General features: G+C 32.8%; 2 protein-coding genes and 1 pseudogene across 3 annotated transcripts; all 3 read left to right on the plus strand.

The window, feature by feature from the left end:
- The first annotated feature begins 1,496 nt into the window (after positions 1-1,496).
- LOC111307245 (Actin-like ATPase superfamily protein) lies at positions 1,497-6,009 on the plus strand. Its single transcript, XM_022905263.2, has 5 exons — positions 1,497-1,793; positions 2,516-3,105; positions 3,914-4,069; positions 4,236-4,603; positions 5,749-6,009. Exons 2-4 carry the CDS (start codon positions 2,548-2,550, stop codon positions 4,584-4,586), a joined length of 1,065 nt encoding a protein of 354 aa, XP_022760998.1. The 5' UTR covers positions 1,497-1,793; positions 2,516-2,547; the 3' UTR covers positions 4,587-4,603; positions 5,749-6,009.
- A 1,072-nt stretch (positions 6,010-7,081) lies between these two features.
- On the plus strand, positions 7,082-8,624 carry LOC149512483 (GDSL esterase/lipase At5g03980-like; annotated as a pseudogene). Its single transcript, XR_016332129.1, has 5 exons — positions 7,082-7,376; positions 7,502-7,729; positions 7,824-7,972; positions 8,051-8,324; positions 8,421-8,624. The product of XR_016332129.1 is annotated as a GDSL esterase/lipase At5g03980-like (transcript).
- A 1,611-nt stretch (positions 8,625-10,235) lies between these two features.
- On the plus strand, positions 10,236-14,047 carry LOC149512484 (uncharacterized). Its single transcript, XM_089751455.1, has 6 exons — positions 10,236-10,272; positions 10,588-10,657; positions 10,872-11,056; positions 11,138-11,352; positions 11,608-11,911; positions 13,992-14,047. Exons 1-6 carry the CDS (start codon positions 10,236-10,238, stop codon positions 14,045-14,047), a joined length of 867 nt encoding a protein of 288 aa, XP_089607581.1.
- The last annotated feature ends 286 nt before the right edge of the window (positions 14,048-14,333 follow it).

Raw genomic sequence — 14,333 nt, forward strand, 5'->3', positions numbered from 1 at the left:
AGAGATCATTGGCAGTTTTCTCTCTGTTGCTCATTGTCTTAGCTTCCCTTAAGTAACTTGATGTTGCTGAAATCTCTTTCCGAATTGAATGTGATTGAGATAAAGTAATGATGATCAGGTGATTTGTTGTAAATGTTTGATGCAGAATGGGGGGTGCAGCAAGGAGAGGCAAGGGTTTGTGAGTCAGAGAGCCATATGTTCAAGGGTCCATGTCTCTGCGTTAGTGTGCAGAAATGAAGTTTCTCCTAAACATAGTAATTTAAAACATAATATGAAAACACTTTTTAAAAATGATAAAAAAAATATGAACATAATGTGTTAAAATTTTAATAAAAATCAACGAATTTAATAAAAGCAAATAAGTTATATTTTATTATTAATTTTTTATGTTAACATGAAACACATAATTTTTAGATGAAATTTAATACAAAATACACGAATATACAAATTATCATATCTTGTTTCTTTCTCCGATCACGGTTGCTCATGCGCTAAGCTTTGTTGATGGAAGAACTTTTATTTATAGTTTATGGATTTAAGTTTCTATGCGTGTGTTACACCCCGCATGAGCACCATCAAGGTCAAGGCTTGAGTACCAACATTAGGAGGTCGGACCCTCGCTCAAGCACTAGGCCACGAGAACAAGCCTATGCGAGAGTTGCCTGATACTGAACTTCAAGGATCTTTCGAGAGAAGCTTCTAGAAGGCCGTGGTGCGGGTATTGCACATATGAAGGTTCTAGATAAACTTAGGATTCAGGTTAGTGGTGTGAGCATAGAACTTTTTGAAAATGTCAGATGCGCAAACGGCAGAAATACTGTAACGCCTAGATAGGGAAGCCTCTGAAAGACCCTTAACGGGGGTATTTTGCAAGAGAGTCTATAATTTTTTGGACCCAATGCACCACAGAGTGCTTGAATTCAACTCTCTTTTAAAGATTCTTCAACTGACCTTATACATGTCTATAGCCTTGAAATCCTCAAAAATATATATAAGAGCCACGCTTTTGGCTACTTAGTAACCATATAGGGCATGTGACTTGAGTATAAATAGGGGTGTCCCTCCCCATAGGACCAAGATATAAAAGCTAGTGAGCTTAAAGCCAAAAAAGCTACTCAAAGCACCATCGTACATAAGCCACGTTATTCCAGCAATAGAAAGGATTTTGTATTATTTCACTTTTGCCTTCTTAGTGTGTTATGTTTAACTATCTCTAAGATCCTATTAATCCTTGGTTAGAGTTTGACTCAGGCATATTTAAACAGTAATTTTCTGTCTAAGACCGCACGATTGTAAGACTTAAGATCGAAGATCGTGACACGTGCATGTCAATCTTCCAATTAATTCCATCGGGAGAAATATTTTCTTCACTTTTTTTAATGCACTGCCTGGGGTTTTCCTTTAGTTTATGTTCTTCACTGTAGTGAAACTGCTTTTGCAGCTCCTTCAATGGATCTAGTTAACAACGGCAATGAAAATCTTTTCGATGCCATGCTCTTTATCACTAATATTTTTTGAAAAGCCATCACTATAAAAGAAAAAAAAGTTAGTTAAACGGTTTAAGTTATGGATTTTCTTTTGCTGACGTGTTGGATTAACATTGGCCAATGAAGATCCTTTTTAGTCAGAATGCTCAAACAGTCAAACTGTAAAAGAAAAAAAAAACAAAAAGAAAAGCGAAAGCCCTACTCTGTTTCTCTCTGTATCTCTCTGTATCCACTGTCAGTAGTCGTTGCCTCCATAGCTATTCAAACACCATTTTTGAGTCTCCCATCAATCTGTACTTATCTTTGGTAAGTTCAGTTTCATTTTACTCTTTCGTATTTTGTATGAAATAATCTTTTCTTTTTGGGTTCTTTTGAAAACTCAGAATTGGGTGAATAGTTTTTCAAAAGAGAAAAAAAAAAAAAAAAAGAACAATTTAAACCTTCCTGAATAACTTGGTTTGATGGGTTTTGGGCAAGAGTGATGGAATATGTAAGAAAAGATTAGAAATTTAAGTTGGGGTTTTGTGTAAAATTAGGGTGAAGAGATTTTTTTTTTCAAAAATATGAACAATTTAAACCTTCCTGAATAACTTGCTTTGATGGGTTTTGGTCTAGAGGATGGAATATGTAACAAAAGCTTAGAAATTTATGGTGTGGTTTTGTGTAAAATTTCAGGCTCCAAACGGTGAAGCGTTTTTTTTTTTTTAAAATATGAACAATTAAACCTGCCTGAATAACTTGCTTTGATGGGTATTGGTTAGAGGGATGGAATACATAACACAAGACTAGAAATTTAAGATGGGGTCTTCTGTAAAATTACAGACTCCAATGGATGAAGAGCTTTTTCTCTTCTTCAAAAAATAAATAATTTGGTTTTAAGCCTTGTCAAATAACTTGCTATTTGAATGTGGGTAGATGCTGTTTATGAATTTTGATATCCTAAAATATATGTAGATGAGTGTCTTTTGTATATTCTATGTGGTGAATATTTGCTAAGAAAGATTTTTTGTTTCGTTTGGTTTCACAAGGTCGGTACTTGACACATAACATTTCTGTGAAAATGGAGAAGAGAATGATAGCCCTTGGTTTTGAAGGATCAGCCAACAAGATTGGTGTTGGTGTTGTGACATTAGATGGCGCAATTTTGTCAAACCCACGCCACACCTATATAACCCCACCTGGCCAAGGATTCCTGCCACGGGAAACTGCTCAACACCATCTCCAGCATGTCATCCCGTTGATCAAATCAGCTTTAAAAACAGCCCAGATAACCCCTGATGAAATCGACTGTCTTTGTTACACCAAGGGTCCTGGTATGGGTGCACCTTTACAAGTATCTGCCATTGTTGTTAGGGTTCTTTCACTTCTATGGAAGAAGCCAATTGTTGCAGTTAACCACTGTGTTGCACATATTGAGATGGGAAGGATTGTTACTGGGGCAGATGATCCTGTTGTGTTGTATGTTAGTGGTGGGAATACTCAGGTTATAGCGTATAGCGAAGGACGATACAGAATCTTTGGAGAGACTATTGATATTGCTGTTGGGAATTGCTTGGATCGGTTTGCTAGAGTTTTAAACCTCTCAAACGATCCAAGCCCAGGATATAACATTGAACAGGTATGTAAAGATGTTATGTTGTGTTTTTCAAGTTCAAAAACATATTATATTCTAGACTCCTGGATATAAGAGTTCTTTTGTACTGCTAATATTGAACCTGTTTCAATTTACTTTTATGCTTTAGATGCTCAAGCATTGGATGTTTTGCCACTGTTTGAATCATTTTTGATGGTCAAGTCTTGTAACTTTCAAGTGACTTAAGATATATATTTATCAAATAGAAACTTTAAGCTTCAGGAAAGGAGCCAAATGTTGGCTTTTTCACAACAAATTGAGAACTTCTAGACCTATAAAGCATGCTAATTCTTTTGCTGCTATGAATAATTCAGAGAACCTAGATATTTTCTGACTAATAGTTCTTGCTTTCTTCGCTTTGTTATTTCCTTCCCATTTTAGTCAAGACAACAACCTATAAGATCTTAACTTCATTATCCTTGATTCCCACTTATTCCTTTATTCATTCTCTTCAATGGTTTTACTTTTCTAAATTTCTAGATGATATATAAGTCAATTTTATGCAATTTGATTTCAACCATTTCAAATTTGTACATCTTGCTGAAGTTCAATTTAATCATTTAGTCAACATATTCTGGTTTCTTTTTGCACTGTTCCTTTATATCTGTCCATTCCCCCAAATCTTCTGCACTTCAAGAGTCAAATTAGATGCTTTTAGCAGTGCTTCCATGTTACTAGATTTGTCTATTATTTCTTTTCTAGGACAAAGTTTTCTCCCACAGCTTCATGTACTAATTCTTGTTCAGAATGTATTTCTGTTCAACCTGCCTGATATGACTTTCTCCCTTTCCAGCTAGCAAAGAAAGGAGAAAAATTTATAGATCTTCCATATGTGGTCAAAGGGATGGATGTTTCCTTTAGTGGAATATTGAGCTACATTGAAGCTACTGCCGAGGAGAAACTCAAAAATAATGAGTGCACCCCTGCCGATTTGTGCTACTCCCTTCAGGTGAATTACTTACAGGATCGTTTTGCATTCTTTACTTGACAGTATAACTGGACAAGGTTTAGAGGCAAAGAATATTTATGTCAGCATCCTAATTTATTAGCAATAATATATTGTCTGCTACTGTTTTGTTCTGATTATTTTCTACTTGTATTGTAATACATTGTAGGAAACTCTATTTGCAATGCTTGTGGAGATAACAGAACGAGCGATGGCTCATTGTGACTCAAAAGATGTTCTCATAGTTGGTGGTGTGGGTTGCAATGAGCGCTTGCAAGAGATGATGAGGACAATGTGTTCTGAACGAGGTGGAAGATTGTTTGCAACTGATGACAGGTACTGCATTGACAATGGAGCAATGATAGCATATACAGGTCTCCTTGCCTTTGCTCATGGGTCCTCAACTCCACTTGAGGAGTCGACATTCACCCAGCGGTTTCGGACTGATGAGGTGCATGCAATCTGGAGGGAAAATCAGGAGTCAGATGACATGAATGGTCTTGTAGAGGGAGGAATCTAAATCAAATTGCTGTTAAGGTATGTCATCTTGGTGTTGCCAAAAAGGCAAAATAAGTGATGTATGGGCTGTTTGGGTTGTGGTAAGATGCAAATTTGCTGGAATTGGCTGAATTTCTGGTCCAGGGTTTTATTTTCTTTCACTTAGTTGCTTAGGTGTCTTATGGGTCTTCATTGTGTGGTTTTAGAAAGTTTTGATGGTCAAGCTTCAAATTTCAGAAGTTTCCTATTTAGTAGTCAAACCTAGAGCAATTAGCAGATTTGATGGACCTATAAAAATTTATTATCTTCATAGATCATTGGAATCTGTTTCTATGATAATTTAGTTATTTGATGAGTTCTTTGATAAACATCATGTGTTCTTCTTTCTGGTTTTTTTTTTTTTCCATCAACTTTAAGCTTCCATCAGTCTTATCATGTACAAACCTCTTGGTTCTGTATCTGTTTATACTGTTACACCATTAGAACCTGAAAGTGGATTCATGTTGCCGCCAGAATTCTGGCAAGATAAATCCCTGAATTCCACCTGCTCTCAGATTTCAGGATATTCAACTTACTCCTAATCCTGTGTTTATGAGCCCTAAAGGGAAATAGGCTTCTTTGAACTTGTACTATGTCATGTTTACTTGTGAAAAAAAAAGGCTAAACTGAGTACATGGGATTGTCAGGCCTCTATGTGCTTATGATTGAAGCAACTTGAGAGGTTTTGAAAGCTAATTTTTCAAATATGGTGAGCATTATTAACTGGGGTTTATTGGGTTCAGTCAACAGCAATATCATGATCATCAAACCATTTGGGCTTTCCATTTTGATAAACAAAACCACACAGCATGGCACTGAATATTAAATCTATCTGTCCTGTTCTAGTCAGATTGATATCTTGGGTTTCAAACTTTAGATATCTGCTCATGCTAGCCTTTGAACAACTAACGGTTGAACACAATTCTTCAATTCAGCTGAAATTATATGTCAGATACATTCATTTTTCAATGCTTAAAACTGTTATGGGGCATTTGTGTGTGCTTGTTTCTCGTATTTTGTATTTGAACCTAGCTGAGTCATTGCAATCTTTTCCCACCCTTGTCTAGCCTGTCTAGATCATGTTATAATTTGCCGAAAGTTCCACGTATTTCCTTTATAACATGCTACATTTTCGGTGCTTCCAGGTTTCAGTGCTGTTGCATGTCCCAGCTCAGGATCTTGAAGTTACACTAAAGATTTACGTATTATCTTGTAGTAGGCTTACCGGGGAGGTTAAGCATAAACTTATTCTATGTTCTGAATATGTTTATTTGTAATTCATGTCTTGCATGGAAATCTCCCTAGACTTCATGTCTCTGTCTTTCTGTTTCCCTCCTCGTGTCCAGTTCTGTTTCGGCACTTGGAATTTCATCCTTTCAATTACATTACAAATATATTTCCTTCAATTGCATCACAAATATTGTTTTACTTATTACAGCATTAAACTTCAGTAGTCCACTGTCGTTATCACAAGCTATTGTCGTTGGAGAAACATTAACTGGAATTTTCTTGGAGCATAGCTCTGTTTCAAACCAGGCATACGTTGAAATGCTGTAACATTTTATGCATTTGACATTTTAATCATCAAATGAAGCTCAAACAGAATATGAGAATTTGTTTTGGGTGAAATCCATCCAGTTATACATACATACATACATATATATATATATATATATATATACACACACACACACATAAATATATGTATGTATGGCAATGGAGCTGAGACAAATATATGCAGAATTTTGAGTCAGCTACCCCCTCCCCTTACCTGTTGCATGATGCACTGCTTGTATGAACCAGGGGTCTTTGATTCTGTGCCAATGCAATTAGCTCAGCGGTTATATTAGCTCTCTGCGTTTGAATCAAATGCTACGCTCTGGCATGGGATTGAGCTTTTCCCCATTACTTTTTGTCTAACGTTCAATGAAAGTTGCCAATCTACAGAATAAGTGCTGCTACTACTACATGAGGAGAGAATTAAATCTGCCATAGATCTTTATCCATGATTCTCATTGCAATTTACAATTAATTTAACAACTTTAGTTCCAAAGTTATATATAAATATCATGAAATCAAAATTATTAAGTGGCAACAATCTATTGGCTATTGATCATTTATTTTACAACTTAGATGAAATAAATAAAACAAAATCATTAATTAGATTCAGTCCTAAAATTTTCTTTATAAATCTCTCTCCTCAAAGCATTTTTATGCAAAATCTGGCCATTTAGATTAACTTGCTCATTAGTATTCTTTAACTATACATGTTTCATCATTATTCTATTTTATTTTTTGATAATATCAGGTCTTGATTTGTTCAATTTACAATTAAATTTAATATAATAGTAAGTAAGAGTTTACGTAATAATTTCCCTTAATTATTTAATATATAATTCTAATCCAAAGCGGAATGGGGTCCCTGCTTCTTTCATAGTCATAGCCATAGCCATAGCCATAGCCATGGCTAAAGTTCAATATTCTTGCAGCTTATTGTTTCGGGTGATCTCTTGGAATATGGCTGCTACCTCCCTTCGTTTTCAACTTCTCGTCCTTAGTTTCCTCTTTCTTCTTTCTTTTTCATGCAATGCAATCAGTCTTCGACCTTGCCAGTTTGATGGCATTTATCAGCTTGGTGATTCGATATCAGACGCCGACAATTTGATCAGAGAGAACCCTTCATCTGTTTTTGCTAGGCCTTCTTATGGTCAAACCTTCCTCAACAATGCAACGGGGAGATGCTCCAATGGCGTACTAATGATCGATTATCTTGGTATTTCCCATATTTGTTTGCTTTTGTTTTTCTAATTTCTTCCTTTTTGTTTGCCAAAAAATTTATTAAATGAGATTCCTAATTGTCCTGAACTGAAACTATATATATTGTACTTAATTTGACAGCTCAATCTGCTGGAGTTCCCTTCCTCAACGCCTACTCAGATAGCTATGCATTGTCTGGAGGTCATGGTGGGGTGAATTTCGCGGTTGCTGGCTCTACTGCGTTTCCTGTGGAAGTTCTAGCTAGTGATTATAAGGTTGTAGCCCCAGTTACCAACAGTTCTCTCACTAGACAGCTTGATTGGATGTCTACTTATTTCAATGGAACATGTCCTGATCGTGAACATGAGGGCATATATTTGCAAATGATTCTATTTTTGCTTGATTCTAATTCACTAATAATAAAACTAACATTTATGCTACAAATATTTGTCATGTTTGACAGATTGTCCCAAGAAATTTAAAACTGCTCTTTTCATGGTTGGAGAGATTGGAGGGAATGACTACAATTATGCCCTGTTTCAAGGAAAAACCATTGATCAGGTCAAGTCCATGGTGCCTGTGGTTGTTCAAGCCATAAAAGATGCTGTAACGGTAAACTTTTATTCTTTATAAAGATTTTGATTATATCACAATCATTTCAATTCTCACTTTACTTTCTCTCTGCTATAGAGGGTCGTTGAATATGGTGCTGCTCGAGTGATTGTTACAAGAAACTTTCCAATAGGCTGTTTACCAATTTATCTCACTGGATTTCAAACCAATGATTCCACTGCTTATGACGGATCTCACTGTCTCAAGGGCTTGAACAACTTGTCAAAATATCACAATCAACTTCTGAAACAAGCCATCAAAGAGTTGAGAAAAGATCATCCTAGTATCATAATAGTATATGGTGACCACTATAATGCAAACCAACAACTGTTACACAAAGTTAGACCACTTGGTGAGCTTATTTTATCCTGGATAAGTTTTGAAAATTATTTCATTCTGGAGTTGTTTTGATTAATACGAACAATATTTTTGTTGTAAATTTCAACAGGTTTTGACACCAAATCGACACAAAAAGCTTGTTTTGGGATTGGAGGTGAATACAGCTTTAGCCTGACAAGAATGTGTGGAGCTCCAGGTGAGCTAGTTTGTCAAAATCCTGATCGATATATAAGCTGGGATGGAGTTCATTGCACACAAAAGGCTTACATTCGTGGCAGGATGGCTCGTTCGTCATATCTATCCAAAGCTTTAATGCCATGCTTGACTTGGTTTTATTTATTTATTTATTTGTTAGTTTTATTGATGTAATTCTCAAATTTCCGGAAGTTATTGTTACCTTTTGTTGTCAAATATTTTTTCTATTGAATCGAAGAAAGATAGGAAATATTGTTTTCAATTATTTCAATTCTTATGGCTCTTCCTTCAAGCAATGATTGAATTAAAAAAGCTTTGTTTATTTCATGCAAACCGAAAAGATTTAAATGACGTTTTTTAAGGAAAAGTTTGTGAAATTTTTTATTAAAAATGATTAAATAAAAATTAAAATAAAAAATAAAAATTGATAAATTAAAAAATTTATTTACATAAATTAAACGTGTAAAATTTAAAAAAATTATAATAAATTATAATATATATTTTTATATAATCACTTTTAATAAAAATATTGATAAAAATTTTACCGTTGAATAAATATTAATTAAATTTAAATTATAAACAACCTTTTTAATAATTTTTTTATATATTATTAATTTTTACATTAAATTCTATTAATTTATCAATTTCAATTTTTTATTAAAAATTTTATTAAATTATTTTTATAAAAAAATTTCACAAATTTTACTTAAAAAATTTCATATAAATTTTGTCATATATAATATATGAACCGATACAAAATTGATCCTCCGTGGCGTAAAAATTAACAGTAAATTTTACCCAAAAAAATAGAATTAACTGCAATTTTATGAATTAAAAATTTTATATACACAAGAATATCTAGCCAAATATAATAAAACAAGGCAAGAAATTAAAAAGAAAATTGCATGATTTTTGACCTTGTATAGAAGTTTTTCAGAATATGATCAGAATTTAAAGAGAGTATATCAATAATTAATTCGGTTGGAAACCTTTAATTATTTTTTTAAGAATTCCATACTACCACATAATAAAACCCTTTAAATTATTTGGTGAAGTTTAAGGTTTAAAATCTCCTTTTATGCATAATTTGGTCCTTGAGAACCATAACCCACTTCATGAATGTTAAGGGCAATTAAAGACCCCAATTTTTTACACATCCAAGATTTAGCCATGTGTAAAAATGATCATCAGACATAGTCTTTAGGGATTGTTACATCCATGAAAACATTGACTATGCATTGAGAGTAATGATTGGCCATTGTATTCTTTAGAAAGTATATATAGTTGTTACTATCCTTTACATTTGCAGGAATAATGGCAGGAATAATTGTTATTATCTTTTAAAAAATTAATTAAGTTATTCAACTTTTACCCATTTATTTTTTTAATTAAATAAAAAATAAAAAGTTTTGATCCTCAGCAATACATGAATATTTTTCTAGTGTTATTTACAATTACAATTTTTTTTATCAAAAGAAATAAATAGTTTGAAAAAATAAATGTAAAAAATATCAATAAAAATGAATAATACTGTCCTATGTTTTACGAGGTAACAAAATATGTAATAACGATAAATAATAGATATATAAATATGTAAATATTGGTGGCCAAAAATATTATATTTAAATACTAATATAAAAACAAGAAAGTTAGGCAGCCTCGAGGTTTTATTTATGCATCAAAATTTTAAAAATGTGAATAGAGTTTTTAAGAGTTAAAGCAACGATTAATGTTAGTACTTATCCTTACCTTACCTTCTAATATTGGTAATTTTATCATTTATAATGATGCTTCGAACAAGCGGTTGGGTTGTGTATTAATGTAGAATAATAGGGTAATTGCTTATGCTTTTAGGCAATTAAAACGCTACTAACAAAATTATTCAACTCATGACTTGAAGTTGGCTGCCATTGTGTTTGCTTTGAAAATATGGAGATATTATTTGTATGGGGAGCTTTGTGCAATTTATACAGACCATAAGAGTTTAAAGTATCTGTTCAAGCAAAAAAAGTTGAACATGAGATAGAGGAGATGGTTGGAACTAATCAAAAATTATGATTTGACCATCAATTATCATCCAGGTAAAGCCAATGTAGTCGCTGATGCTCTTAGTAGAAAATCCATTGGGAGTATGGCTGCTTTGATTACTTTGTAACCAAAATTGTTGGAAGAACTTGATGTGCAACAAATCGAGGTGATAATATAGGGAAAATGTGTTGTTATGACTAGTTTGTTGGTTCAACCAACTTTGATCGAAAAGATAAAATTGGCACAAAAAAAATGAGTTAGACAAAATAAAAAAAGATGTGCATAATGGTTTGCAGCCAGAGTTTAAGCTTTATGAGGATGGCATATTATGTTTTAGGAATAGATTGTGTGTACCAAATGATCTTGAGCTAAAACGAAAGATCTTGGAGGAAGCACATGACTCTCGATTCACTATACATCATGGAGGCACTAAGATGCATAAAGATTTGAAAAATTTTTTTTGGTGGAATAACATGAAACGTGACAGCTCAGTTTGTGTCCCAAAGTCTAGTGTGTCACCGAGTTAAGACTGAACACAAAAAACCAGCAGGGTTGTTCAACCTTTGGAGATATCGGACTGGAAGTGAGAGCACATCTCTATAGATTTCGTGATAGGATTGCCTAAGTCATCTAAAGGGAATGATGCAGTGTGGGTAATTGTTGATAGACTTACTAAATCAGCCCATTTTCTACCTATTAAGTCGACTACTTTACTTGATAAACTAGCACAATTGTACATTGATGAAATTATCCGATTGCATGGAGTTCCAATGAATATTGCATTAGATAGAGATTCTAGATTTGTCTCTAACTTTTGGGTAAACTTGCAGTGAGCTATAGGGACAAATCTGAAATTGAGTACAAGCTTTCACTTTCAGACGGATTGACGAATAGAGAGAACGAATCAAATTTTAAAAGATATGCTTTGAGCATGTGTGATTGATCTAAAAGGTAGTTGGGATGATTACTTACCTTTAGTAGAGTTTGCTTATAATAACAGTTATTAATCCAGCATCGGGATGGCTCTTTTTGAAGCCTTGTATGGTAGAAAATATAGATCTCCTTTATGTTAGGATGATGTTGAGGAGAGAAAACTTCTGAGGCCAAAAATAGTGCAACTGACTGTAGAAAAGATCAAGGTGATTAAGGAGAGACTTAAAGCAGCACAAGATCATCAAAAGAGTTGGGCAGATAAAAAGAGAAGGGAGTTAGAATTTCAACAAGGGGATTATGTCTTTTTAAAGATGCTACACATAAAAGATGTTATACGGTTTGGGAAGCAAGGAAAGTTAAGCCCATGTTATATAGGATCGTTTGAAATTCTTGATAAAATGGGAGAAGTTGCATATAGGATAGCCTTACCACCTCAGCTATCTGGTGTGCACAATATTTTTCATGTGTCTATATTAAGAAAATATGTATCTAAGCTAAGCCATGTGGTAGAGTATGAACCTTTAGAAATTTAAGAAGATTTAACATACTTGAAATATCTTATTCGAATAATTCATCAGAAAAAACAAGTCTTAAGGCACATAACTATTCCTTTTATAAAAGTTTAATGGAGCAATCATACACGAAGAGAAGCAACTTGAAAAATTTAAGATGATATGAAGAAATGACATCCTCAGTTATTCGAAAATAGAGGTAAATTAAGTTTTGAGGACAAAATTTTTTATAAGTTAAGGAGAATGTAATATCCGTAAAAAAAAAAAAAGAGGGTTATTTTAAGTATTTTTACAAATGGGGGGACTCTTTAATAAAGACTGAGAAATCAGAAGACCTATTGATAAATAACCTAATTTTTTTTATTAATAAGGTTAACTTATTCAGTTTTCAGTCGACTGACTAATTGAAAGAAATATACAAACTTATTTTTCCTCTATTTCTTATACAACAAAAAATAAAATGAAAGATTCCAAGTGAAGGGTAAGAACAAATCTATAAGGAGAATTGTTTATTAGAGGTGAGTATATAATTTCTTTCAATTTTGGAGTATTGATTGTTAAGTCTTGAGGTATAATTTGTAATTAAGAAACTCTAAAATTTTAGGGTTTCCATTATGCCTCTTCGGCCAAATAATTTAGGCTTTAGTTAGGGTTTAATTAAGTGTTGAGAAAGTTGATAATGTGATTTTATTGCTGAAACAAAAATTTGATTGGAATAAAAAGGAAAATTTTTGTTTTTTGTTTCGTATGAACCCTTATATGAACCTTGTATTTGTAGTGATGGATTAAAGTTATATTTTATATTAAAGGATTAAATACTGCTATGATTATTATATATTGTTGGAAAACATGTTGAATCTACTTTCTAATGACACAAACGAGAGTTGAATTTGAGTTTTCTACGAAGAGTTATCTAATTTTTTACCTAAGGATGTGTAGGCTGCCTAGTAACAGTAGTAGGAAGGAATTGCGAAATTCCTTTTAATTTTTATACAAGGATTTACAGATTAAGCCATATATGTTTGAAAAGCTTATTGAGTCTACTTTTCAATGAAATAAGCGGAATTGAATTTTGAGTTTCTTATGAATAAATACATAATTTTTATGAGAAGGTATACAAGTTGTCTGGCAGCAACATATGAGTTGAATTTGAGTTTTCTACGAAGAGTTATCTAATTTTTTACCTAAGGATGTGTAGGCTGCCTAGTAACAGCAGTAGGGAGGAATTGCGAAATTCCTTTTAATTTTTATACAAGGATTTACAGATTAAGCCATATATGTTTGAAAAGCTTATTGAGTCTACTTTTCAATGAAATAAGCGGAATTGAATTTTGAGTTTCTTATGAATAAATACATAATTTTTATGAGAAGGTATACAAGTTGTCTGGCAGCAACATATGATGTGGATTGCAAAAATTATTATAATTAATCCACAAGGAACCACAAGATGGGCCATATATGGTTAGAAAGCTTGTTGAGTCTAATTTCAAACACATTAAAAAGATTTTAATTCGGAATTCGATATTTTGAGATATGATCATTTTAATGAAAGTGGTGCATACTACCAGAATTGGTTACTTGAGTTATTTTTTGTTTAACTTAATTGTTTTGGTATAAGTGGTTTCAATTTGAAATTATCTTGAATATGCCATTAATTATTTGGAAAAAAAAACTAGGTGGTGGAATCGAAAGAAGGTAAGTAGAATCTTACACATTTTGCTTATTTTTGAATCTATGTATATATTGGGAAGAAAAACTAGGTGGTAGAATTGAAAGGAGGTAAGTAGAATCTCACACACTTTGTTTGTTTTTGAATATATGTACATATGTATGTTTTTAAATGAATAAATATTTTATTTCTTTATTTGCAATATGAAACAGGATCAAGTATATGATTATTTTGTGTTTTTGCTATGTAAATGATGGATTATGCTTATGAATGAAATGAGAAAGTGATTTTTGTTTAAAGAATGATTTTATAATAGCTATGCTTTTATATCTCTAAAAAATAGGATCATCGACATCAGAACTAGTTCTACGGCCCTGGTTAACTGGTTACAGTAGTTAGCAAATACATGATCATACGACCTGCTAATGGGTTATAATAGTTAGCGTAAGGGCCTAGCAAGTTATAATAGTTAGCAATGATCATGAGGATGAAATTGTCAATACGATCAATGTCACGGGTTATAGTAGTGACCGTAGTTAATGATGAATGAATGATAATAATGATTTGTGATGAATGATTTTTATAAATTGATCCATGATTTGGTGACATGTTTTGATATTGATTTATGATCTTTGAATGCCTAATAGAATGCTGATTTTTGAACTATTTTTGACATTATGAGTTG

Source organism: Durio zibethinus, chromosome 22 (assembly GCF_047325235.1).
Source record: "Durio zibethinus cultivar Kanyao isolate XHJ-2024 chromosome 22, ASM4732523v1, whole genome shotgun sequence".
NCBI classification, from domain to species: Eukaryota; Viridiplantae; Streptophyta; class Magnoliopsida; order Malvales; family Malvaceae; genus Durio; species Durio zibethinus.

Bases quoted from the DNA above. Each gene is read 5' to 3' on its own strand.
- LOC111307245 (XM_022905263.2), top strand. From the start codon at position 2,548: ATGGAGAAGAGAATGATAGCCCTTGGTTTTGAAGGATCAGCCAACAAG. The intron at 3,106-3,913 runs GTATGTAAAGAT...CTCCCTTTCCAG, and splicing joins CAGGATATAACATTGAACAG to CTAGCAAAGAAAGGAGAAAA. The intron at 4,070-4,235 runs GTGAATTACTTA...AATACATTGTAG, and splicing joins ATTTGTGCTACTCCCTTCAG to GAAACTCTATTTGCAATGCT.
- LOC149512484 (XM_089751455.1), top strand. From the start codon at position 10,236: ATGTTAGTACTTATCCTTACCTTACCTTCTAATATTG. The intron at 10,658-10,871 runs GTAACCAAAATT...ATTATGTTTTAG, and splicing joins ATGGCTGCTTTGATTACTTT to GAATAGATTGTGTGTACCAA. The intron at 11,353-11,607 runs GTAAACTTGCAG...CCTTTATGTTAG, and splicing joins GATTTGTCTCTAACTTTTGG to GATGATGTTGAGGAGAGAAA.